Below are 24,715 nucleotides of genomic sequence, written 5' to 3'. Positions count from 1 at the left end.
CGCCCCTGGGACCCGGCTCCAACCCTACCCCGTATCTGTGCGGCGCCTGTTGGCCTGGTCAGCGCAGGGAGGCTGGGCTTGCGCGCGCCGCAGCTTCGGAGGTCGAGCTGGGCTGAGATTGCCGGCCGGCAGAGGCCGGCGGGGACGCGGTCGGGGCTATGCTGGGCAAGGATTACATGCTGGCCATCATTCTGGTCAACTGTGATGGTGTGCACGGGGTCCCGATGGGAGGATCGGGAGCTGAGGGGTAACGAGGGAGTTGACGGGGTATGTTTCGGGGTATGTTGACGGGGTATGACGGGGGTGAGGACCACGGGACAAATGAATCCTGGATTTTTGTGCTGCAAAGGACCTCCTGTACCTCCAGCCTAAGGATTGCCACCTTTGAGATGGAAGGAGGGTTCTGACCGTGTTATTCTGAATCCACTAATATGCCTTTCCAGTCCCGTGTTTCCTCTCCCCGTTTGGTGTCTTGTAGATGACTTGTGGGGGGACCAGAGTCTTGAGGGAGAGCCAGGCCTGCCCCCTGGCTGGAGGAAGATACGCGATGCTGCAGGTACTTACTATTGGCACGTACCCAGTGGCAGCACCCAGTGGCAGCGCCCAACCTGGGAGACAGGAGATGCAGAGGACCTAGGCACGGTAGGTGGAGTGTGTTGGAGGGGGTCTGAACCCATGTGCGGATTTAAGCCTGCTGCTATACCGACCTAGCCCCCTCTCTACAGAGGACGGAAGGGATTTGGGGACTTCGGCCCCCCAAGGGGAGATCCTTCTCCAGCCTGGAGAGCTCACTGGACCGGAGGTAACAGGGATAGGCCAGGCAGAATGAAAGGCTTGGGGTTTCATGGCACTCAGAAATGCAACTGGACCCACATTCTGCATTCAAGCCCAGGTTCTTGGCTCTTTCCCATTTCTTGAGTCTCAGTAGTTTGAATTTTGTCCCTAGTTCTGTGCTCTGTATTTTGCTACATGTTTTTCCCTATTCTGGGTACTGACAAATCATGTTCTACATCTTGGCCCTTTCCGGAGGGGGGAGGGTTCCTGACCTGTGTTCTAGAGTCTCTTGTCTCAATTTGGGGTTCTGGTCCACATTTTGTATCCTGTTCTTATTTGTAACTTTTGTTCTATGTCCAGTATCCTGAATTTTTGCTCAGATTTTAAGCCACACTCTATGTTACATTTAATTAATATGTACTGGGCCCTCTCCCACTCTGGTTTTATACCTCAAGTATAAAACACACGGTGTTCTGCACACTGTGTTCTGGGTCTTATCCCACATCTCATGCCCATCAAGTAGTTGGAGCCTCACCACTGTCCCTTCTGTAGGAGGTGTGGTCCCCTTATGAGCTCTGTTCTGTTCCAGGAACTCTTTGTCCTGGTATGGTGAGGAATCCTACATCCAGAGCATGGAGCCAGGAGCTAAGGTAGTGTCTTGGGCCTGAGAGCCAGCCCAGGGAATGGTGGTGGCGGTGGCGGATTGTTCCCAGGGAAAGGTCAGGAGTGGTATTGGGCTGAGAAGAGGAGATCAAAGGTGAAGGGAGCAGGTACCAGAAGGTTTATATGTGTGGAACCTGTGATACCTCCCATCCTATTCCACCTTCTATTCCACTTCCACGTCTGCCTCTACTCACTCAGGATCTTCTTGTCCTTTCCCCCAACCCATCAGTGCTTTGCAGTCCGCTCCCTGGGTTGGGTAGAAGTACCCGAAGAGGATCTGGTACCAGGGAAGAGCAGTATTGCAGTCAATAACTGCATCCAGCAACTGGCCCAGACTCACAGCCGTAGCCGCAGCCAGCCCCCAGATGGTGCCTGGGGTGAGGTGAGCTGGCTGGCCCTTCAAGGGATTCAGCCCAGGGCCCAGCAGAGGTAGTTGTCGCCAAATTGCCTGTTCTCCATGGCAACCACCTTCATCTGAGCTCCAGACTGACCTTTCTTTGGCAGGGCCAGAACATGCTGATGATCCTAAAGAAGGATGCCATGAGCCTGGTGAATCCTCTGGACCATAGTCTGATACACTGCCAGCCTCTGGTGCACATCCGTGTGTGGGGTGTGGGCAGCTCCAAGGGCCGGTGAGGACCCCTACATCCCCCCAAGTGAGAGTTGCTCCTCCCTCCCTCCTGCAGGCTGTGATCCCCACTGATGCTGATCCTCTGTACTTGAACCCCTGGACACAGATCCTCTGACATGGACCCAAGCTCTGCCTCCCCTGCCTGGTCCAGCCCTGGTTGGGGAGGGTGGGCCCAGCTCAGCAGGGACGGATAGGGGAGAGCCTGAGAGACTGGGCTGATTCTCTCCTGTGCTCCCACATGCTTCCGGAACAGTGACAGGTGAGCGACAACCTGGTGCTTTGAGCCCCAACCCTGATCTCCCTGTTTCCTCCCCACCGTATCCCTTGCCTGACTTTCCAGTCTGCTGCTGGCACTACAGGCCCCTGTGCCTACCCAGCCTCTACCCTACCCTGGTCACTGCCCCTGCCCCAGCCCCATCTCTGCCCCTGCCAGGGACTTCGCTTTTGTGGCTGGTGACAAAGACAGTTGTATGCTCAAGTGCCATGTGTTTCGTTGTGACGTCCCTGCCAAGGCCATTGCCAGTGCCCTGCATGGGCTCTGTGCCCAGGTAAGGGCCAAGAGTGGGGCAGGAAATGTGGGTAAGGAGCTGGGTCTGAAACTTCCAAGGCGGTTGGGTCAGGGAGGTATTGGCTCCCTTACTTCAGTTCCCCTTTCGCTGTATCTCATGCTAGTTGCATTGTGTTTCAGATCTTGTCAGAGCGAGTAGGTGTCAGTGAGGATTCTCCTTGCTCCCTAGACCCCATCTCCCCTGAGGACCTGCCACGGCAAGGTATGGGGAGGGAGGTGCTCCACTGCAGCAACAGGCTACTTTGGTGAAAGTTGGCGTTGTTTAGTCCTGGTTGTTTAGTACTTCTTGGAAATGTGGGACTTCTGATGTGTGCAGGCATCCTAAGCTCTGAATTGGAAGAGCAAGCTTTATGGTTTTCCTTCTACTAGCTCCAGTTCTCTGAAGGGCGGAGAAAGGGGTCATTGAGAGAATGCCCAGGCCCACTTGCTATGTGTATGTTTCAGTGGAGCTGCTGGATGCGGTGAGCCAGGCTGCTCAGAAGTATGAGGCACTGTACATGGGGACCCTGCCAGTCACCAAAGCCATGGGTGAGGACTGAGCTGGCTGAGGGGGTAGGCCGTATGAGGTGAGGGAGAGGGGGTAGGGAAGGATCTACCACCATTTCTCAGAGTACACCCATGGCCCCTGTCTGGCCTAGAATGTGCCACCCTTCCCAACTCAGGATTCTAAGCCCAGCCCCAGCTATTCTAATGCCATCTCTCTGAATCCCAAGTCAGTGAGATGGAGTAGACTCTCCCTGCAGATCCCTTCTTTCTTTATGTCTGGGAGACACCATGGTGGGCATGTCCCCCCAGGCATGGACGTGCTGAATGAGGCCATTGGTACTCTCACCAACCGGGGGGACCAGGATGCCTGGGTCCCTGCCATCCTCAGCGTGTCTGACTCTCTCATGACTGCACATCCAATTCAGGTACCAGAAGAAGGTGAAGTTGGGGGCTGTGGAGGGGTGGGAGGGATGCTGAGGGGTAATTGCTTGCTGTTGGGAAAGGTCAGTGAGTCCAGCCAGTGCCTGGTCCTCTACTGACTAGGCCTGGTGTGGGCAGGCAGAAGCTGGTGCAGAGGAGGAACCACTATGGCAGTGCCCTGTGCGCCTTGTGACCTTTATTGGTGTTGGCCGTGACCCACACACCTTTGGCCTCATCGCTGACCTGGGCCATCAGAGCTTTCAGTGTGCAGCCTTCTGGTGCCAGCCCCATGCAGGGGGGCTTTCCGAAGCTGTGCAGGCTGCTTGCATGGTGAGTCAGGGGCAGAAACGGGTGAGTGGGTTTACCCTGCAGCTGCTGTACTGGTGATGGGCTCAGGACTGGCAGTTTCTCCAGAAATCACAAACCAGTGATCCCAGGGCTGACCATGGTAAACTACCCTTTTATTTTGCCCACAGGCTGTCTTTAATAAGTTTAAATTAGTTGCCAATAGTTAGAGCCAGGACATTTCATGTAACAATTGTTCTGGTACTGGGTCCACACATATAAATTTCAACATTCAGCTCTAATCATGTAGGGGCTGATCCTGGTAGGGTGGGCACTGTTTTTTCCTGTTTGTCTCATTTAGGTTATTTCCTGGCATCTGTGGGCATTCAAGTGTGGGATGCCTGCACTTTATGAGTTCAGCTCACTCCTCCTTCAATAAATACAAGTGCCTACAGGGTACCAGGAAGCATACTTTGACTTTGACTGATATAGATGAAACAGTCTTTGCCCTCACAGAACACTTAGGTTAGACCAGAGACAGACCAGAAGGGGGTTGTATGCCCCAGGATGTTGGGGCTGGCCGCTTAAGGGGCTCAGGAAGGCTACCTGAAAGAGGTGATAGAAAGCTGACAGTTGAAGGTCTTAGGAGGAAGTTAGGCGAAGGGGAGTGGGACAGGTGTGCCAGATACAAGGAACCCCAGCTGTGAAGATGAGAGCAGTAGTTGTGGGTCAGGATATTTCAAAGAATCTAGTATATCTGGAGTGCAAAGGGCAGAGGAGGAAAGTGAGAGATGGGGGCAGGAAGAACAGTAGACACCATGTCATGGAAGAACTTAGAGAATGTGGTGATGAGTTTATTTTGTCTCCACTTTGAGCCATCGAAGGGTTTTAAGCAATGAATTCACGTTTGTGGATTAAGACACCACCTAAGGTACATATGGATAAAAGATTCAGAAGACATGACAAGAAATAGGACCATTTAGCACCCCCATTGAGTTCAAATGAAAGAAGACTGGAGCAGTTGGTGGGAATGAAGTTTGGGTTGTAGACCTTCTCCTTGACTAGGGAATCCACTTTGCCAGGAGGCAGTCTGCTCCCGTGAAAGCTGGAGAGGAGTCAGCATAATGGTAGGTATGGTTAAGAGCACAGGCTGGTCAGTCAGAAATAGGGATATGAATCCGAATTCTATCATTATTTTTGCCTAGCTGACGTTGGCATTCTCTTTGAACTTAAATTTTCTCATTTGCAAAATAGTAATAACACCTGATCAACAACTTTGGATTAAGTTAGAGTATAAAAATATTTAGCATAGTGTCCAGCCTTCCTTAAATGCTCTGTAAGTGTGAAGTTTTGTGTTTGTTACTGAACTACCTGGGAATGCTGTAAGGGCTCAAGATGGGGCCGACTACCAGCCTCATACTGGACTGAAGCCTTGGCCAGTTCCCTGTTCTGCAGAGGCTTTCAGGGAGTCCAGGGGCAGAAAGGAGCTGGATCTTCACATTACCCTTTTCCCTAGGTTCAGTACCAGAAGTGTCTTGTGGCCTCTGCAGCTCGAGGCAAGGCCTGGGGTGCCCAGGCCCGGGCCCGCCTGCGGCTCAAGCGGACCAGCTCCGTGGACTCCCCAGGAGGTCCCCTGCCCCTCCCTCTGCTCAAAGGAGGGGTTGGGGGTGCAGGGGCAGCCCCTCGAAAACGGGGTGTCTTCTCTTTTCTTGATGCCTTCCGTCTGAAACCCTCTCTGCTCCATATGCCCTAAGTGAATCCAGGAGGACTGGGTAAGGAGGCTCTGGGTCCATGCCCAGCTCTATACCCCTTAATTTTCCAGGGGCCTGTAGCCTCTCTTTCCTTGAAACCTTGTCTGCCTGCCCTCTGGCTCTTGCCCACCCTCTGTTTATTGCCCAATTTATTGAATATTTATAGGGATGATTGAGAGGCCCTGCACCACAACCTAGGCCCCTGGCTGTCCTTTCCTTGGGTCCCTGTGTTCCTTGCCCCTGTCCAGCCCTGGACAGTTGGCTCTACCTCAGCAACACTTTATAGCAAAATCAATACAAATAAAAATCCCTCAGTGACCTCACTGGGTGTGAGTATATTGGGCCTGGGACAGGGTTGGGGGTTAACCCGTATGAGGTGAGTGTCTGTGTCTGTGCTTGGTGTTGGTGGTTGCCTGTAATCACATGAGGGCATGGGTGTGACGGAAATCTGATTTCATTCATTCAGCAAATGTATTTTCTAAGGTATTCTGTGTGCTAGGCACTAAGTGAGTCAGTGGGATATAATAAAATACCGGTTCCACCTTCTGAGACTCAGAAAGGGAGACGAACAAGAGTTAAATAAGATAGAAGATAATATGTGGTACAACTAGGAAATCTCAGGGTTGTGGGAGCACCGCTGGGTTACTTAATCTGGCATTACTAGGCTTCCTGAAGAGTTGACGGAAAATGAATACCTTTACCGAGCCTACAAAGTAGAAATGTGCAGGGCAGTGGACAGAGGTGAGGTGCTAGAATGCCACCTAGCTAGATCACACAGGGACATTTGTGGGGCAGGAGCTTCTGGTGGTTTAAATTTGCTCCTGAGAGCAACTGTGACACAGAGATTGAACCTATGGGGGAATAGGGCTCCTAGAGACGCCTCTCGGAAAACAGCCCCCTTTGGTGCCTTGCGATCAGGGCCCCGATGCCTTATTAGGTGGAGATTTCGAGTACCTTAGGGAGCTGGCGCAGTGTTCCCACACGGGCTCCCGGCATTTCTGAACTACAGTTCAACCTGGAGGGCTCCTGGCAACCCGCTGGCCCGGGGGACGCCCCAGTCCGGCCCGGTGTGCGGCCGCCCCGGAAGTGACGCGCTGCGCTGCTGACCTTGCGGAAGTGGAGATGGCGGAGCTGTACGTGAAGCCGGGTGAGCGCGGCCGGCGGGCTAGGGGCGCTGGGTTGTCCCCCCTGCCCAGGCCTGGGGCAGCTACTGCACGGGGGGCGGGCCCTCCATCTCCCCCGGGCTCGCGTCATACGTCCCCTCATCTCCGCAGGCAACAAGGAGCGCGGCTGGAACGACCCGCCGCAGTTCTCCTACGGGCTGCAGACCCTGGCTGGTGGTCTCAAGCGCACGCCGCTCACCAAGAGGGTCGCCGCCTCCCAGGATGGCTCCCCCAGAGGTGCGTGGGGGCCCTTTGCGCGCAGACCAGCCGAGAATTGGCGGAACCAGGGATAAGCTTGGCCCGAGGGCCCATTTTGCTCTTCTGAGGTCTCCCTGAGAGCTTGAGCTCGGTGATGAGGCAAAGGGCAGGCCCTTTTCCGAGTCCGTTCTTTACTGCCTAGGTCAATAAATAGTAAGTTTCAAAAAAAAAAAAAATCTCTTTGCTTTCACCCTAGGGGGATCTCATCCGGACCTACAGCTTTTAATATAGTTTTTATGGTTTTCAAATTTCCAACCTGTAGCTCTTCATGGAATACCATAGTGGTATAACCATTTGTCTTGTTCTGCATCGTCACTTTGTTATATAAGCATCCAGACTTAACGTGTTATTCATTCATTTAATCAGTGTTATCTACTGAGCATCTCTGAGCCAAGCACTGCCTGAGGGTGAACAAGACAAAAAAAGGTTTCAGTTTTCATGGAGGCTATGCTTTGGCTTTGGAGATAGACAGATTTCACACACTGGAAACAGCTAGTGCAAAGGCTTTGAGAACAAGTTTGGCAAATTCAGAGACTGAAGGAATACCTAGTGGGTAGAGCACAATGGGCTAGATAAGTTAAAATCTGAGAAGTAATTAAAATCTGAGTAGACACCAGACAGTGGGTTTTGTAAACCAGGAAAAGGAGTTTGTATTTTAATCTGTGTAAAGCTGGAAGCCGTTGAAAAGTTTAAATCCGAGGAGGGCCGCCTTTACTTCTGAGCATTTCCCATGCCAACAGGTGGGGCTATGGCCCTGAGATGTAGCTCTTTCAGTACCCCTATGTTATTCACACTCATAGCACTGCAGAGGAAGGACACAAACCAGGGTTTCTTCAACCTTGGCACGACTGACATTTTGGGTCAGATAATTCTTTGTGGTGAGGGACCACCCTGTACTTTCTAGGATGTTTTGTAGCATCCCTGGTTTCTACCCATTAGATGCCAGTAGCACTCACCCTGTGGTGACAGCCAAAAATGCCTCCAGACACTTGCCCTGAGGACAAAATCTCCCCAGGTTAAGAAACACTGACTGATATACATCTTTAAAAAAAAAAAAAAAAAGAAAAAAGAAAAAGACCACTGTGTCTGCTGTGTGGAAAACTGGTTTTAGGAAAGAAGTGGAAAGACAAGTGGCTATTATGGAAACATGGGCAAGATTTAATTTGGACAAAAGTGGGAGTATAGAGATGGTAGGAATTGGATGGATATGGCATATGTTACTGAGGAAATCAGTAACATATAGGATATATGGATATAGGTGAGAGAAAGAGGAATTAATATAACTTAAGTTTTTTGCTTGAGGAACTGGCTGGTATTGTTCATAGATATGGGAAGGTGTAGGGTGGGGGGAATAGGGATTTTGGGGGAAGAGGGAAAGAAAGCTTTGTCTTAGTCATGTTAAATTTGGGCTGCTACTGTGAGGAGAGGTCTAGGCCAGAATTACAGAAATGAAACACAATCATATGGATGGTGTTTGATTTCATGGGCTTGAATAAGGTCACTTAAAAAGAATGTGTGGATAGAGGCCTAAAGAGGATCCAACACAGCCCCAAAGCTCTCTAGCATTTCAGGGTTGAGTAGAGAAGAAATTACTAAAGGGGCTTGAAAAATAGCCAGAGAAAAGAAGTAGGAAGACAACTGAAATTTAATCTGGGAGACAGAGTAAAATTTTGACTCAACCATGATGGATGACGATGAGAGGTCAGGTAGGATAGAGAAAAGGGACCACAGGATTTGTCAAACTAGAATGGACACTGGTGACCTGATAGAAGCAGTCTTTGGAAGGATGAAAGTAGAAACCCAGCTGGAACAGGCTGAGGAGGGAATGTGGGAAAAAAAGCAGACAGAACAACTATAGACTAGAGCTCATTCAAGAAATTCTGCTGTGAGGCAGAGAGAAATGAGACTGTGTCCAAGGACAGAATGAGAGGTAAGGGAGGATTGTTGTTTCTAAGATGGTGAACACTAGAGCATGTCTGTATGCCAATGGGCTGATTCTGTAGTGGGAGAAGTGGTGGTGCAGGAAAACAGAATAACTGCAGGAGGGAAGCCTAGAGAAGGCATGATGCCGGCATCAATACAGCTGGAAAGATGGCCTCTGAGAGGAGCAGGAAACCTTCAAACGTTCATCTTTCAGAGGAGGAAGGAAAGTGGCCACAGGTACAGGTTAGTAGAACTGGTGGTGAGAAGATGAGAGAGTTGCTGTTTAACGACCTCTCTTTTCTCAGGGAAGTATGAGGCAGTGTTGGAAGTAGACTGCAGGGAAAGGAAAGGGGGAGAAGGTAGACAAATCGAGAGGGAAAATGTGAAAATGGTTGTGGTGAAGAATGGAAAAACAAGGCAAAGGATAGGAATTCCATTGTTGGGTACCTTTTGAAATCTGTACCCATGGATTTCAAGTGTAACTCTCAAAAGCTCGGTTCTGTTTTTCCTTCCAGCAAGTGCAGGCAAGTTGGCTTTACCAGGAAAGTGGGACAATGGGAGGGGATAAGTGAGGGGAGAGTGTTTATAAGGGAGTGATTTTAATGTACCATGAAATCTAATTGATGGGGCTGGAAGGATAGGGGAGGTGGTCAGATTTTGGAGATGGCAGTGTTGTGAACAAGACAGAGAGGTGTGAGACGGTAAGGAAGGGGTGGGGAAAATCATCATTGGAGGTGAGGAGCTCAAGAAACCAAGAGGTCAATTATTAGATGAGTTAGTCATCCACATAGATGTTGATGCCTAGAATTGATTTTTCTCTTCTAATTTTCTTTTTCCACAGTGCTTTCCACCATCCAATTACTAAAGGCAGAAACCAAGAGTCATCCTTGACGCCTCTCCCTCTCACTCCCAATCCATAAAGTCCTGTCGCTGCCTCCTAAATTAATCTAAAGCCACTTCATTTCCCCTCATCTGCTCTTTCCCTCTGGTCCATGGCAGCCTTCTCTTTACTGGTCTACTCCGTTAACCTCTCAACCATTGTACATGCCTCCATTCTTGACCTATTCTCATCCATCTTTCTTGGACCATACAGAGTGATTGTCTTAAGAAACAAGACTAGTCACATCACCCCCTGTGATTTATAAACCTGCAGTGGCTTCCCATTACCATTAGCCCTCAAGACCAAACTCCTCCAAAGTCCTGTAGGGTCTGGACCCTTGCTTGCTTTTCCAGAGATTGTACATACTACTTTCTTCAGTGTTACTAATTTCCAGCCATCCAGGGCTGGTTTGTGTAACTTGAACAAATCAGGACTTTTCCTGCCTGTTAGACACTGCCCTTATCTCTGCCTGGTTCACTGTTCCTTCAACTCTTCCTGGATGCATGTACCTCATCCGTTAGTTCTTAACTTTGTGAGGACTTTGTTACACAGAAATCTAGCACCTGCACCTATATTATGTACACTGCAACCCTGTAAAGTAAGTGCTACTACCAGGATATCCCCATTTTACAGAAGAGGAATACAAGCTTAGGGGTTAAAGGTAACTTGCTAAATGCCACATAGTGGATGAGCAAGGATAAACTTAGAAGGCACCTCATAAGGCCTTCCTTGACCACTCAGTCTAAGTAGTTCCCTCTCGTATTCTTCTTTTTATTACATCATGTTTTCTTTGTAGCATGCAGATTGGGAATTTGTGTGTGTGTGTGCATGCGTGTGCTTTCCTTTCTCTAGAATTTCTGCTCTGAGGTTAGGAACCTAATCTGTCTGGTTTAGTACTCTGTCTCTCGTGCTTTGCACATTGCCTCATGGTAGACTTCATAAATACACATTTTTGAATGAATGAGTTGTCCCAGAGAGTAGCCTTCTAGAAGAGATGAAGTTATAGTTGAGCTTCTTACCTGTTTTAGCCATGTTTGCTTGATTGCACTTTCCCTTTTCAGTCCCCACCTCACAGACTTCTACGGGGCTCCCCCCAATGGGGCCTACACCTCCTGTGAGTAAGGCTCCCAGGCCCCCACCTGTGGGGAGTTGTCCTGCCTCCAGTGTGGAGCCAGCAAATTTCTCAGTCACCGAATCTGAAACTCTACTGGAAGACGTGCTCAAACCTTTGGAAGAGGCATTGGAGGATTGCCGCGGTCACACAAAGGTAATAAGCCTTGACACACTAGTGGGTGATAGAAGGACTGCCATCGACAGCCAGATGCAGTGTGGCTCCCAAGGGTAGACCCTCTAATCGTATCAGCATTGGCTTTTACCCAGTTCTGAGTTATGGACTCCCTTCAGAATCTGCTAAGGACTTACCAGAAAAATGAACACAGAATTTCAGGTGGGTTCACAGGATTTCCAAAGAACAGTTAGTAGAAGAGGCTGATAGGAACAAGAATTAAATTCATCTCCCATTAGTGATGATAACTTGATTTTCCTACCTCTAGGCCATTCAGAGGAGACCCTGCTGATTCTGTGCTCAGGGAGGGAGAGGGAAACCCTTTTTTTGGATCTATGGTATTTTCTTTGTTCTCTGGAGGCAAGGGATCTGAGGAGTCTAAAAGGAAAGTAACATAGTAAGTTTTACTTCTTTGGTGCTTAGTTTTCTTATTTGTAAAGTTATACTACAGAATGAGTTTCTGAGGATCTGAGAAACTCCGGAAATTTAAAAATTCTAGCCATACATGCATTTCTCTTGGGAGGAGATCCCTAAGTTTTATGAGAATCTCAATGGGGCTTCTAACCAGATTAAGTGTGAAGTTCCCCGGGGCCTGAGAAAGCAGGTGCTTCCTATCTGGTGTTGCCTTTCCCCTGCCCCTGTTGGGCTGGCAGCACTGACTTGGAGGGGGCTTCTGTCTCTCAGAAGCAGGTATGTGATGACATCAGCCGACGCCTGGCTCTACTGCAGGAACAATGGGCTGGAGGGAAGCTGTCAGTACCTGTGAAGAAGAGGATGGCTCTGCTGGTGCAAGGTACGGGTAGGTCACTTGGTATGGCCTAGAGAACCCCCAATTTGTTGTGGATGGCTGAGCTGGAATAGATGCTGAGGTTCTGACTAGTTGGGAGGAGAGGAGTGGGAGCTAGTTCTTTTGCCCCAAGCTGCTTGTTTAGCCCTTTTCTTTCCTCAGAGCTTTCAGGTCACCAGTGGGAAGCAGCAGATGACATCCACCGCTCACTCATGGTTGACCATGTGACTGAGGTCAGTCAGTGGATGGTGGGAGTTAAAAGATTAATTGCGGAAAAGAGGAATCTGTCTTCAGAAAAAGAGGCCAATGAAGAAAAATCTACAGATACAGCTGAGGAGAACCAGATGGTACCAGGTGTCTAAGAGGTTCCATAATCTTATGGGATCCCTAGACTCACATCATTTCCTATGCCTTGGCAGAGAGGCCTGCTCTCTCTTGGCTCCCTCTTAACCACTTGGGAGACTGCCCCCTTGGGATCCTTGGCCTGATGCACCCACCTCTGGGGGAAGAGGTGCCACCTGGGCCACAGGGAAGTCACTTGTTACCCATAACATACATTTCAATAAAAACATCTCTGTAGTGGGCCAGGGTAGGAGAGATGAGCCCTTTTTGTGCCAAACTGGTCCCCTATGGTGTCCTTGACTGCCCTGCTCCTTGTATACGCTGTGGACCTCTGTTCTTCCTTCTTTCATCATGAATGGCCCTGCTAGGCATGATCACTTGCTGCCTGCCATTTCCCCCCAAAATAGACTGAAACACACATTCCTTGCTGGGCTGAGTATCCCTTTTTGGATGACTTCATTTCAGTATGAGAACAGAGGCTCCATAGCAGGGGAGATTTTTGCCTCAAGGAAAGGAGACTGCCTTATTTGTACTCTGTCACCCTTGAGATAGACAGTGCTACAGAGATTAGAACGTACCTGCATACAATGAAGGAGAAAAAGAGCAGATTGCTGAGGTAGGGGATCATGGACTGTGACTTTTGGGGCCTCAATTTGGGCTTGAAAGTATCTTCTAACCCTCTGAGGACAATAGAGCCATGTAAAGGGGCTACAGAGGTTCAAATCATGCTGGGAAGGGAAGATAGAGGTTTTCAGTGTTGTAATAGGGGGCTGATCTTCAGAGGTGGGAGGCAGAAAAGGCATGGGGAGTGACTGGAGAAGGTGAAACCCTGGGGTAGTGCCTCTTTTTTCCCCGCTTTGGAATAGATAGGGAGAGACTGCTGGAGAGGCCCAATTACAGGAAGGCTGCTTCCTGGAAAGGCTGCAACAGCCCTTGGCTGGGGTCAGGCAATTGCTGTTGGGCGGCTCCTGTAGCCTGCCCCCATTGCCTGCGTCAGGCTCTGGAAGTGGGCCCAGTGACAGCTGGGAAGGGGCTGCTGATACTAACCAGGTCTGCTGGGGCGCTCAGCTGTGTGGCTGACATGGCAAGGTCAGTGATGAGGAGAACACTGGAGTCAAGGCATTTCTTTGAATGTTTACTAAGTAGTCAGACAGTGACATACTCCATCCCTCGGTCCCAGCCTCAGTCCCTGATGACGGAGGGCTGGGAGCTGGGAGGAGTACCTACAGACCAAAGGGAAAGTAGAGCTAAGGGCTTGGCAAGTTGCCCACTCCTATCCCTGGTCTAGCTGCTTCAGAATTAAGGGAGGCCTGAAACCAACAAGTCACTCCCTTCCAAATTAGATGAGGCCAACTGACGTTTGGAATACCCCAGGAAGAGGTGATGGCAGCAGCGGCATGAGGGATTCCTCTAACTCCACACGGGATCGTCTGCACTGGATCAGATGTCCATTTCAAATTGTGCGTCATCTGGAGAAAGAGAAGGCAGTCGGAATGGTTGCTGGGCTACAAGCTCAGCATCAGTCCAGAAGCCCCTCTCAGCATTAACCTCCCACTCTACTTCACAGGGGCATCTGGACTCCAGGCATTTCTTAATTTTAGGCCCTGCTTTCCTTACCGGGTATCTCTTCCTCTGTCTCCTTCTGCTCCTTCAGCTCCTCCAGCTTGGAGGGTGGGGCTGTTGGAGGAGTTGTGACCCCGGGAATCTGAGGGAGGCAGCAGGGGGGTGTCCGGGCAATGGGTGAGTTCTTGCACTCCAGCAGGAACTTTCGGTCGTAGATGATCCTGGTGCCTGTTGAGGGGTAGGGACTAGATAAGAGGCCAGAGCTTGGGGATGGAGCTATCTGGGGTGCCACACACACAAGCCTTTTAGGAAACTGGGAGTCATACCCCATGTATTAAAGGGCTAGTACTCTGCAGCCTAGCCAGGATCTTAGCTGACTAGCCTTCACAGCACTTTAAGACTTCCAGGTCTAACCAAGATGTGGTTAAGTGTCATAAGGCAAGTGGGATGCCCAGGGGCTTTTGGTTTAGGATAGGTTCAGGTCACAGTTCTAAGAGGAGCACAAAACCTGGGAGACTTCAGGTGGTTCAGGCTGTTCCTGTCTGGCTCTGCTGGCTCTGGAAATTCTGGGCTTCGGTGGGGGTGGGGGCCTTATCCCTTCACGCAGTTGGATCAGGAAGCCAAATAACAATGTAAAAAGGTGTTTCACCCCTGCTACCACCTGGGTTCTGATATGTGCAGGGAAAGGCTGTGTTCCTCTGGACAGCTGCTTTCCCCATGAGACACAGGGACATACTGTTCTTATCCTGACCCCTCCCAAGTCCTATCAGGCCCTGTCCCAGCCTAGAGGAACTTGGCCCCAATTCTATCCTCAAAGGGCCTTACCCTGTTCTTGCCCCTCCCTCCCCTCAGCCTCCACGTGGCAGGAAACCCTGAGCCCAGCAGCTCAAGATCCCAGGCAGCCAGCCCGAAGATCCTGGCCCCAACTGCCTGAGCCCAGTTGAGCCCGGCTGTAGCTGCTTTGCAAGACCTGGTGCTTCCTGCTGAGGCCACGCTCAGCTGGGGCTTCGGCTCCTACTCCCCGGCTCCTACTCCCCGGCGGCAAAGTTGGGAGGGGAGGGTGAGCAAGGCACAGAGTCACCCGGAAGCTAGGCTCAAGGCCATGTTTCATCACTTCGAGGTTTCAGGGTACTGGGCTTCAGTTTCAAACATCTCTCAGCCCCTGCGGAAGCTACAACCTGCAGAGGGTCAAGCGAATGGTGTCCAAGACCTGCACCTCCGGCCCTCCCTCGAGTCGCACGCACGCGCTGGCCTGCCCAAAGCCCCCGGGCCCCCCCGCCCGGCCCGCTGACCTCCTGGGGTAGTGGCGTATAGCGTGCCCCCAGGCGTGGTGCTGTAGCAGTCGGGCAGCCGGTCCCTGCCCCCGGGAATCGGGCAGCTCGTGGATGTGGACATAGCGAACGGGACAAGCAGGTAGGCAATCGGCTCGTGCAGAGGACGCGGAGTGCAGCTAAGTCTGAAGCGGACTCAGCTGACCACGTGCGGCCTCAGCAACAACACTAGGACTACGTCACGCCCGGGGCGGGCCACCAGCCGTCACTCAATCCGAGGGTCCCGCCCCACCCGGGAAAGCGCAAACCCGACGCGGAGAAAGCTGGAGAGCCTCAAACCCCAGGCACAAGACTTCATTTCCTCCCAGCGCATCATTGGCGGGCCTGACGCTGCTGTAGCCACTCAGCTGTTTACTATTTACGGTTTGAGCTGGGCGCCGGGACCAGTGAGGTATGGCACACATTACTGCCACGTGTTAATTCATCCATTCCTCTCAACAGTTTTAGACAGTAAAGCACTATTATTAGCCACATTTTACAGGTGAGGAAACTAAAGCCCAGAGTGGTTAAGTCCCTGGTTCCGAGTCCTATCTTGTGGGAGGGGGAGCTGGGTTTCAGACCTGAGCGTATCTGATTCCAGAACCTGTGTCCTTCACAGCTGGTCACTGCCTCCCATCAGTCAACTACGGTATATAGGGTCAAAAGTGGCCCCATGGCTTGGTGCACAGCAAGAAGGGAAAGATCAGGGAGGGAGAGTGGGCTTTTTGGAAGAAGTGATACCTGGACTGATTAAAGGATGAGTAACTGTCAGGCGACAGGAGAGGCCTGTCCTTTCATCTCGCTGCCACAGCTAACCTCAGGAAACTAAAAAAGGGCAGGGGGCTGGTGAGAAGAGCTTTGTCTTTAGCCCTCTGGAAAGGAAGATCAGAGAGGCTGGCCTTAGAAGATTTTTTGATGTAGGCACAGTGATATGAAAGGAGGCGGGAGAGAGGTGGTGGAAGAGTAAGTACTAAGCCTAGTACCTACATATACTAAAAATCTTGATTTGGGGCACCTCAGTTGGTTGAGCGTCTGACTTCCGCTCAGGTCATGATCTCATGGTTAGTGAGTTGCAGCCCCACATTGGGCTCTGTGCTAATAATGTGGAGCCTGCTTTGAATTCTGTCTGCCCCTCCCCTGCTAGCACACACTCTCTCAAAATTAAGTAAACACCACAGAAAATCTTGATTTGATCCACTTCTCTTCTGACTTCCTCAAAATCAGCATTACCACCTACCCCATTAAGTATGGACCACAGGACTTCCTGCATATGTCAGTATTAATGTTACTTCAGTTCTGGCTTCATCTGATTTTCCCTTAGCTCTGATTTTTACACTCATTAAAAAAAAGTTGTATTTTAGGGGTGGCTGCTGGCTGGGTGGCACAGTCAGTTAAGCATCGGACTTCAGCTCAGGTCATGATCTCAAGGTTCCTGAGTTTGAGCCCCTCGTTGGGCTCTGTGCTAACAGCTTAGAGCCTGGAGCCTGCTTCAGGTTCTGTCTCCCTCTCCCTCTGCCTCTCCCCTGCTTGTGCTCTGTCTCTGTCTCTCTCAAATATAAACATTAAACATTTTTTTTAAGTTGTATTTTAATAACTCAGTGCTTCTCAAATTTTAATGTGCACCTAAGATTCTGGGTTTTTAATAAGATTCCAGGTGATGCGGTCCCTTAGGTCTGTAGGTCCTTAAAGTAACACTTCAGGTAGCAAGGATATGTATATTTTATTGTTTCCAAAATGTTTTCGAGTTTCTTACAAAGTGGTGTATGCCTAAAAGAAGTGTCTTGACAGTGCCGGAGGGTAAGGCTTGGGAGCAGATTGTGGGAAGCCGTCTATTAAAACTCAGCTTCTAAGTTGAGTGAGGTAAGTCTGGTTGGGGGAGAGAGGGATGGGCTGGAGGACAGTGAGACTGAAGGTGAAGATTCTAGCCTAGTGAAATGGAGTGGGCAGAAGAGCAGTGGCTGTAAGGATGGAGAGAAATGGACAGGAGGGGGGAAGATAAGATGATTGATTAAGGATGGAGTGAGGGTGAGGGAGCTAAGCTAGGATAATTACCAATCTTCTGACTTGAGAGCCTTGGTAGTATAACAGGGAAAACATGAGATGCCTATCTTACATTGGGGAATGCATATTCTGTGTGGAATGCTGAGCTGGAACAGCACAGTAAGGAGCTAGATATATGGGTCTGAAGCTCAGGGGGAGAAATCTGGGCTAGTGATTCACATCTGGGTGGAGTGAAATCCAAGAGTGTGGGATAAGATCACCTGGACAGAAGATACAGCCTACAAAGAGGCCTGAGCGCATCAACAACATTTATTTAAGGGGTAGTAGAGGAAGGGGATTCACCAAAAGAGACTGAGAAAGACCAGTGCAAGGAGGAGACCTAGAAGAGAAGTGTAAAATGTTTTCAAGAAGGATCAGTGTGGAAGTGAGGTCACCCTTCTGTTAATTTCTACTACAAAGCAATAGCAACAGCTAATACTACTGTAATACTACTGCTAGGAGCTTAATTTTGAGGTGCTGTGTGCTTTAAGGGCTGGGGAACTAGAGACAGATTGTTGGCTTGAGAGAGAAAGTCAGATATATCATGCATGCAGAGTCTCAACACTGACTTCCCATTAGAATATGGGAGTTTAAAACTAACAAGCAGGGGTGCCTGGGTGGCTCAGTCAGTTGGGCATCTCACTTCAGCTCAGGTCATGATCTCACAGTTCGTGGGTTCAAGCCCCGCGTCGGGCTCTGTGCTGACAGCTCAGAGCCTGGAGCCTGTTTCGGATTCTGTGTCTCCCTCTTTCTCTGCCCCTCCCCTGTTCATGCTCTGTCTCTGTCTCAAGAATAAATAAACATTAAAAAAACAAAAAAACAACAAAAAACCCAAAACAAAACAAAAAAATAAAACTAACAAGCAAAAAAGCCCTGCACCCAGGCTCCAAGATGTGATTAAGCCTATAAGGGAGTATCAGGTCCCTGCTACCAGACAAAGTACTTTGGACTTATACCAATACCATGAGGATAAAACAGGAGGTAAAACATAATCACAAAATAGGTTGGCAATCTGATGGTAAGACTCATGATCCTGTTTTCCAAATCTGGTCTTGGAGCCCAGCCTTCTGTTCTTTATTGGAAGTGGTCTTAATACATATAAGTCTGGGTACTTAAAACCATCTTTCTCTCATTTATTTGCTACAGGAGAAAGTAAAGGTGAAGAATCTGCCCGATGGCAAATGGTGACAAATGTTTAAGGATGAACAGAAAACAGTGTTATCAGAGCCCCTCACCCCAGGACAGGGTCCACTGGGAAGACGTCACAACCAGCAACACTTCTTGGTAGAAGAGATCTAGGACTAGTTAGAGAACAACATGTTCAGAAGCTGTTTTCCTACAGGCTTATTTGCCACTTCCTGGGTTTATAGTGTGGTCCAAAGGTCTCAAACAGTGGGACAGAACCAGGTTTACTAACTATTCCTTTTGGTTTGACTTGAAACTATAATATGACTAGCCTTTCCCCTTCTAGAAGCTTTGAGGATGAGAGGAGGATTTGGCCAGAACCTACAAGAACAGATGAAAATTGTAGTTCTGAGTCCTGAGGTTTCTTACCTCTGGTTGGGAGAGGCCACCATTGGCTGTCCAACTCTCTTCTTCGTTCTGGTTAGCTGAGGTGATAGGATTTCCCCTTTGAGAGCAGGGACTGAAGGAAGCAGACTGGCCTATAAAAGGGCAAGTCAGCACACTGTAGCCACAATAGGTTTAAAGGGTCTTAAAACATCAATGATTTTATTGGTGGTCGAATTTTATTACATTAAATACTACTTGCAATAAGTGGGTCCAGAAACCTTGATGATATAGTTTTATTCCTTGAAAGAGCTGTTATTTTCATTCTGATGGGGTTTGATCTATGCCTCAGCAGGACATTTCTTAATGATTTGAAGTCTCACTATGAATGTGCAAGGTTTTCTTCTGCCTCTGTTAAAATCTCAAAATCAGTACTGTTCCCCACAATAGCAGGCTTCTGATTCCATGTGAGAACCAGTGGTAGTGGCTCTCAAACCTCAGTAATGTAAACATTCTATTCGTTTCCAGTATTCCCATACCATATATCCATTTCACAAGAAAAAGAAGTGTTAGCACTGAGAGACACTTTTGAGTTCATTTACGTTCAATTTTATTTTTAGATGAGGAAAGTGAAGCCCAGAAATGAAAAAGGACTTGCCTAAGGTCATAGAGCTTCAAGCGGCAGAAATGAAAACAGAATTTAGGCCTCTCTTATTCCACTGCACCCATGCTGCCTCCCCCCAAATCCCTTGTATATTTTGAAAGTAATTAAATTCTTACCTGAGCTAGGTTTAATCCAAGGTTCAGGTTGGTAAAATAGCAGTAAAGTAATGCCAGGAAGAGGCAAGACAGAGGAAGAAGAGATTATAGCAGGCAAAATGGGTTGGGGAGGAGGGATCCAAATAGAAAAGAACGCAGTGCTGGTAGGAGGGCAGGGAGGAGGGTATCCTGAGTAACTACTACCAACTGCACAGCTCCTGTTTCTTCCTAATCCTCCTAGGGGTTTCTCATAATTGTCCCCTCTACTCATGGATTATAGTTCCTGACCTGAGATAAAATTTCTTATCCTGTTATACTCAAGGTGCAGAAGACAGGGTTAAGGGCTCTCCCAGATAATTCAAATGTATTGTAGATTGTTAAGATAGGAAAAACATTTTTGTCCCACTGAATAATTCACTTAATATTATCTGTCACTAGTATATGTTTCACCAAGAGTAGTTTCATTCATTTTACTATTAGGTGATTTTTGTTGTTGTTAGTGGTAAACACAAATAGCAAGGTGTATAGGTGACCCAAGGGGTCTTTTGTCACCCTCAAGGTAAAGGCATCTCTTGAAAATACTTGATTTGGTTATCAAGCACTAAAAAAGCAGTAACTTCAACATGTGTGATACTTTTCAAATCCATTCAAAATAGAAAATAAGAAATGAGCTTAAAGACTCATATGTAAGATGATATGGAAAACGAAAGAATCAGGTATGTCTAACACAGAACTTGGTGTGTCCCATTTAGTGGTGGCTTTAGGAGCCAGGGAGGTAAGATTAAGAACTCCTGTTGGTATGAAAGTTGAAAAGTGCTGCTTGTATGGTTCTGCTGCTAGTTATTTTAATTTAATTTTTTACATATTCTTCTTTGCCTTGATACATGTTTTGACTTCTCTATTGGCCTTACATTTTTTTGTTTTGTTTTGTTTTCTGGATTGCCTATCCATAAGACCAGGACACTCTACTATATTAAAACATGAATAAGGTGATGACTGTTCTTTTCAGAGGCTTGTTTTTCCTTCTCTATTGCATCAGATTCTTGGCATAGCCTATAGTTTGGCCAAAGCAATCCATTCTAGTGTTCCTGTGTTTAGCTTGTTAAACATATTGGCTCTTCATACTTGGGGCTGTGGAACTAAGTCCAGAATTAGTTACATATTTATAAACATTACTCTGCTGATTCAACAATACAACAGCATTACAGGAGGTATTCCCACCCACTCCTATGTCCCAACCCAAATAAAACATAAAACACTATAACAAAATAATCTTTAGATAAAAATCAGGAAGCACAAAAGGAACCTGATGTTGATGATTTGGGTGTCCCTACGTTTGTTCAGTGTCACCTGATTGCAATCCTATTGTTCTTATTGACACTTGTGATCCATAAAGAGCTAAACTTCGCAAAGGCCTATCTGCTAAAGTCAGGTAAGACACATTGCAGGGGCTTAAAACTTTCCCACTTACAAAATGATAGGGAAGAGAACAAGAAAACAAGGAATGTTTAACACAGAACAGGTAGGTAACTAATCTTCAAAATGCTTTTTCAAGGCAGTCTAAAAATGATCTCCAAGCATAAAATGTGAGATGCCTGTTAGAAGTAGAGTATTAACAACTTGGTTCAATAGGATTGTGGATTGGGTAATACCTGCATGACCACTGAAAGGATCACACCCCACTTCTAAACACTGTTCATCTTTTTATTGAATATTCTGGTAAATATTTCACATTAATACAGGCTACATTAAGTAGAGCCACTATATGACAAGAAATTTACTCAACTTTTTCCTTTTAAGTATGTAAACAATTGTACATGTATTTACCACCCTAAAAGGTTGAAACATGTAATCATCTAATTCTCTTCTGCATACAAGTAGCATTCAGTATGTTTAGCCAAAGCACTAAGTTCAAAATGGCTAAACTAACCAGAGAACATAATCAGGTGGATAGGAAATCACTTTGTTCTTATACAATGGGCAATCAAATTTCCATTGCTAAGCCTCAGAGAGAATTTCTTAGTTAGGCACATTTAAAAAAAAAAAAAATCCCCAGGGTTCTTCCAAGGTCATAGGTTTCTCAAACAAGGCTAAAGAGTAAGACCTTCTAACTTAGTTGACATATTTGAGATGCATGTTTCCAATATGAGGAGCCCACGTGCCAGGCCAAATCTGAAAAGGGGGAGGAAAAATTGGAATTTCTAATTAGGAATCTTTAGACATTTACAAAATGAATATATAAATGCAATGGCAATTCACTGTGCCTAGGAAGAATACACATACATGAGATAAAATGTTTAGTAGCATCATATAGATATCAAAAATCTTAATTCAGATGAAGGTGGTCGGATGTCATTTTGATATTTAGAATTTGTAATACCCAAAGAATTAAAAGAATGACATGTCAAAATAAAAGAGCTTTAAGTCCATTTTACCTGCTGGGCATCAGTGCATTCAGTTGAATTTTGAATAACTTTTATCATAGGGTTCCAAGCAGGATCTGGGTTGTGAAGTCCATTAAACAAGGGTCCTCCAGGAACATCAGCAAGCTGAGGATGAGAGGGTATTATGGTGCCTCCATACATGGAAATTGGCAGACCCTATGATAGCAGAAAGAAAGGTTTAATCCTGAAGTGATTATAAAGGATGATTCCATAATACCAGCTTAGTTCTTTCTAATTTCCCTTCCTCCACAGAACTACAGAGGATCCTTTAAATACAGCATCATATGGTATTGAGAAATCAAAAGTGATAACCTGAAATAGCAACACTTTTCAACAATAAGAAAAAAACCCAACCAATGAAATCCAATAGCAAATCATCAGGAAATTTCCCAACTTTGATGAACACAGATAATACCCCCAACTTTTCCATATTTTAGTTTCACCAATGAGCTTGTGCTAAGAAGAAGAGGGAAACCCTACTTGGTTGCCTACAGCCACAGTCTGGCTTTAGGGCAGTCAGAAAGTTCTGATAGCAGACAACAGGGCATTGGGGAGCTCACAGCCAACTTTGTAGAGGGGCAGAGGCCTCTCTCAAAGCTGTGGCAGCAAAACCCAAAGCTGAGAAGTCTAAATGTCTCAGGTTTTTTGAGAGGAGGGAAGCATCCTCAGCATAGTTTGAGGACAAGCTACTGTAGCCAACATAACTTACTTTTGAAACTGGGCAAAAGATCTGGCTAAGTCATGGAAACAAACTCATTACACCCAAAGGGAGAATTATTTCAGTATAAACTATTCCTTAACATTGGCTAGCAAAGTGTTAAACACGTTACAATGATGTTTGTTGACTCACTTTAGAAAAATCCAGAAAACTGCTTGCCATAGGTTGATGAAAAATGTTAGAGGGGGCTACCATTCCAGAATCATCTCTCTCCATTGGTTGATGCTGGGAGAATGTGCTTGGGTCTGACAACTGTTGATGCATTGGATGGTTTCCTATCACAGACTGTGACCAACCTGATAAGCCTTCTGGAAAGAAGAATTGAGGACAGGGTTTGATATTTATTTGGGTAAAATGACAAAATATTACTACTTAATCTTTTTTTCATACTCAATTTTATCGAACTCATTCCTATGAGAAGCTCAGTGCATGTTCATGACAATCTTTGCAAGGCAAAAAAACCAGTTCCTGGAAAACTGGGTGAAGTCCTTTGAATACCCCAAATACTCTACCTAGTCCTTCAAAAGAGTAAATGCTCTCTAGAAGAACTCAAATGATTATCCCATTCTATATTGGAAAGCTTAAGAGGGAAAGGAAATATGCATTGAATCTTTTATGTCTAATCTATACTTATTATTATTATACATATTATTATGTATAAAGGAAACTAACATTCCAAACTCTGAAACTGAATTCTTCAAAGGTATATACACCCCTACTGATCATTAAGTGTAGGAACTAAGCTGTTTTTTTTTTTTTTTTAATTTTTTTTTTCAACGTTTATTTATTTTTTGGGACAGAGAGAGACAGAGCATGAACGGGGGAGGGGCAGAGAGAGAGGGAGACACAGAATCGGAAACATGCTCCAGGCTCTGAGCCATCAGCCCAGAGCCCGACGCGGGGCTCGAACTCACGGACCGCGAGATCGTGACCTGACTGAAGTCGGACGCTTAACCGACTGCGCCACCCAGGCGCCCCTAAGCTGTTTTGTTTTAAGGAACTAAGTTATCAGGGCAAAATCCCACAACTTACTCGAGCTATCCCTCCAGACAGAGGGCAAGGTAACTATACCTGACATAGCGTTGACACCAAATGACCAGATTCCACTGTGTCCAACAGGAGCGACAAAACTGGTCCCCACAGGGGCTTGTGCGACAGACCCTCCTTGCCGAATCCGGGCTAGTCTCTCTGTTCCAATGGGGGGAGGTATCTTTCGATCTTGACTGGCACTGCCTCCTTTTGGTTGGCCCAATGTAGGTGGGGCAGAGGTGGCTGAAAGAGGTGAAGATGATCCCGAAGAAACAGATGGAATAGGAGAGTCACCTGGTGGCAAAATATTTCTCTATTGTTTTATTACATTAAAAACTAATTATAAGAATATGAGAAACCTTGTTGGAAAGATCATAACACGGGTTCTGTAAAGAAAATTTTCATTTTATAAGATCATTCAAATGAAAATATGTAAGTTGTATGAATATTTTGTTACTTCTGTGTATAGTGAGTATAAACAAATAGTCTAAATTTTTTTTTCCAGATTGATGAAAAAGCTAGAAGGAAGGCCTAGAATAGGAATAGGAGTAATTCTTATTGTAGTTCTAAATAATCTTCTCAAAACATATATTGTACAATTATGTAAAACAATTTTAAACTAACTCAAATGTGGCAATGTTTGTATAGTAACTAGCATATTGTCTGGAAAAAAGCTGGTGGCCCTCTATACTTGGCTGTTTTCTTTTGTGTCTTTCCACAACCCTTTTTCCTCCATAAGGAAGAAAGGTTAATGTTAGCAAATATCTTGGATTCAATTCATGACTTGGTTTCTTACTGGGATTCTCAGGTCATGGTGGTAATTTTCCTTGTCAAAAGGGCCAATACTCATTGACTATGTCATGATGCTCATTAAAAAATTGAATCCTGTTCAAGTACCGTTAGAACTTCATCTGTTCTGAATGTTGCAATAACTAAGAATAAAGGAATACTGTCCCTTATAAATGGCACTATCATATGGTTTCTAAAATATAAAAATAAACTAAGAAATCATACCAAACTGAATAGATACATGAATTGACTTCTTTGCAGACTTAAGAAATTATTTTGCAATACTATCCTCAAAGGGTCCTTCCTTTTATAAAACTACTTGTAGTACTTCTTCTCTT

General features: G+C 46.9%; 4 protein-coding genes across 5 annotated transcripts in view; 2 read left to right on the top strand and 2 right to left on the bottom strand.

The window, feature by feature from the left end:
• Positions 1 to 56: 56 nt before the first annotated feature.
• APBB3 (amyloid beta precursor protein binding family B member 3) lies at positions 57 to 6,674 on the top strand. Of its 2 annotated transcripts, XM_032593016.1 has the most exons (14): positions 57 to 207; positions 479 to 642; positions 726 to 802; positions 1,364 to 1,424; positions 1,667 to 1,819; positions 1,942 to 2,069; positions 2,322 to 2,327; positions 2,502 to 2,616; positions 2,757 to 2,838; positions 3,081 to 3,164; positions 3,432 to 3,547; positions 3,681 to 3,872; positions 5,344 to 5,599; positions 6,588 to 6,674. In XM_032593016.1, exons 1-13 carry the CDS (start codon positions 159 to 161, stop codon positions 5,578 to 5,580), a joined length of 1,464 nt encoding a protein of 487 aa, XP_032448907.1. In that variant the 5' UTR covers positions 57 to 158; the 3' UTR covers positions 5,581 to 5,599; positions 6,588 to 6,674. The 2 variants fall into 2 exon arrangements, with proteins under 2 accessions (XP_032448907.1, XP_030175553.1); XM_030319693.2 differs by lacking the exon at positions 6,588 to 6,674 and having other exon boundaries at positions 5,344 to 5,901.
• Positions 6,608 to 12,493, top strand: SRA1 (steroid receptor RNA activator 1). Its single transcript, XM_030319810.2, has 5 exons — positions 6,608 to 6,725; positions 6,853 to 6,978; positions 10,864 to 11,069; positions 11,772 to 11,880; positions 12,037 to 12,493. The coding sequence occupies exons 1-5, from the start codon at positions 6,701 to 6,703 to the stop codon at positions 12,234 to 12,236; spliced, it is 666 nt and encodes a 221-aa protein (XP_030175670.2). The 5' UTR covers positions 6,608 to 6,700; the 3' UTR covers positions 12,237 to 12,493.
• An 837-nt stretch (positions 12,494 to 13,330) lies between these two features.
• EIF4EBP3 (eukaryotic translation initiation factor 4E binding protein 3) lies at positions 13,331 to 16,145 on the bottom strand. Its single transcript, XM_030319731.1, has 3 exons — positions 15,072 to 16,145; positions 13,834 to 14,007; positions 13,331 to 13,685 (listed from the first exon to the last, which is right to left on the bottom strand). Exons 1-3 carry the CDS (start codon positions 15,172 to 15,174, stop codon positions 13,657 to 13,659), a joined length of 306 nt encoding a protein of 101 aa, XP_030175591.1. The 5' UTR covers positions 15,175 to 16,145; the 3' UTR covers positions 13,331 to 13,656.
• Positions 16,146 to 20,240: 4,095 nt separating this feature from the next.
• Positions 20,241 to 24,715, bottom strand: part of LOC115516758 (ankyrin repeat and KH domain-containing protein 1-like) — a 134,055-nt gene continuing 129,580 nt past the window's right edge. Inside the window, 4 exon segments of the mRNA XM_030319737.1 lie at positions 20,241 to 21,569; positions 21,833 to 21,997; positions 22,692 to 22,867; positions 23,631 to 23,882. Coding sequence (XP_030175597.1) covers positions 21,510 to 21,569; positions 21,833 to 21,997; positions 22,692 to 22,867; positions 23,631 to 23,882 — 653 coding nt within the window. The 3' untranslated portion in view covers positions 20,241 to 21,509.

The sequence above is a fragment of the Lynx canadensis genome, chromosome A1 (genome assembly GCF_007474595.2).
Source record: "Lynx canadensis isolate LIC74 chromosome A1, mLynCan4.pri.v2, whole genome shotgun sequence".
Taxonomy (NCBI): domain Eukaryota; kingdom Metazoa; phylum Chordata; class Mammalia; order Carnivora; family Felidae; genus Lynx; species Lynx canadensis.
This window is presented reverse-complemented; position numbering and strand designations above follow the sequence as displayed.

Excerpts from the sequence above, each read along its gene's own strand:
- APBB3 (XM_032593016.1), top strand. The coding sequence starts at position 159 with ATGCTGGGCAAGGATTACATGCTGGCCATCATTCTGGTCAACTGTGAT. Across the intron at positions 1,820-1,941 it reads CAGATGGTGCCTGGGGTGAG|GGCCAGAACATGCTGATGAT; the intron begins GTGAGCTGGCTG and ends TTTCTTTGGCAG. Across the intron at positions 3,165-3,431 it reads GCCAGTCACCAAAGCCATGG|GCATGGACGTGCTGAATGAG; the intron begins GTGAGGACTGAG and ends ATGTCCCCCCAG.
- SRA1 (XM_030319810.2), top strand. The coding sequence starts at position 6,701 with ATGGCGGAGCTGTACGTGAAGCCGG. Across the intron at positions 6,726-6,852 it reads GGAGCTGTACGTGAAGCCGG|GCAACAAGGAGCGCGGCTGG; the intron begins GTGAGCGCGGCC and ends TCATCTCCGCAG. Across the intron at positions 11,070-11,771 it reads ATTGCCGCGGTCACACAAAG|AAGCAGGTATGTGATGACAT; the intron begins GTAATAAGCCTT and ends TCTGTCTCTCAG.
- EIF4EBP3 (XM_030319731.1), bottom strand. The coding sequence starts at position 15,174 with ATGTCCACATCCACGAGCTGCCCGATTCCCGGGGGCAGGGACCGGCTG. Across the intron at positions 14,008-15,071 it reads ATACGCCACTACCCCAGGAG|GCACCAGGATCATCTACGAC; the intron begins GTCAGCGGGCCG and ends ACCCCTCAACAG. Across the intron at positions 13,686-13,833 it reads GACAGAGGAAGAGATACCCG|ATGACGCACAATTTGAAATG; the intron begins GTAAGGAAAGCA and ends CTCTTTCTCCAG.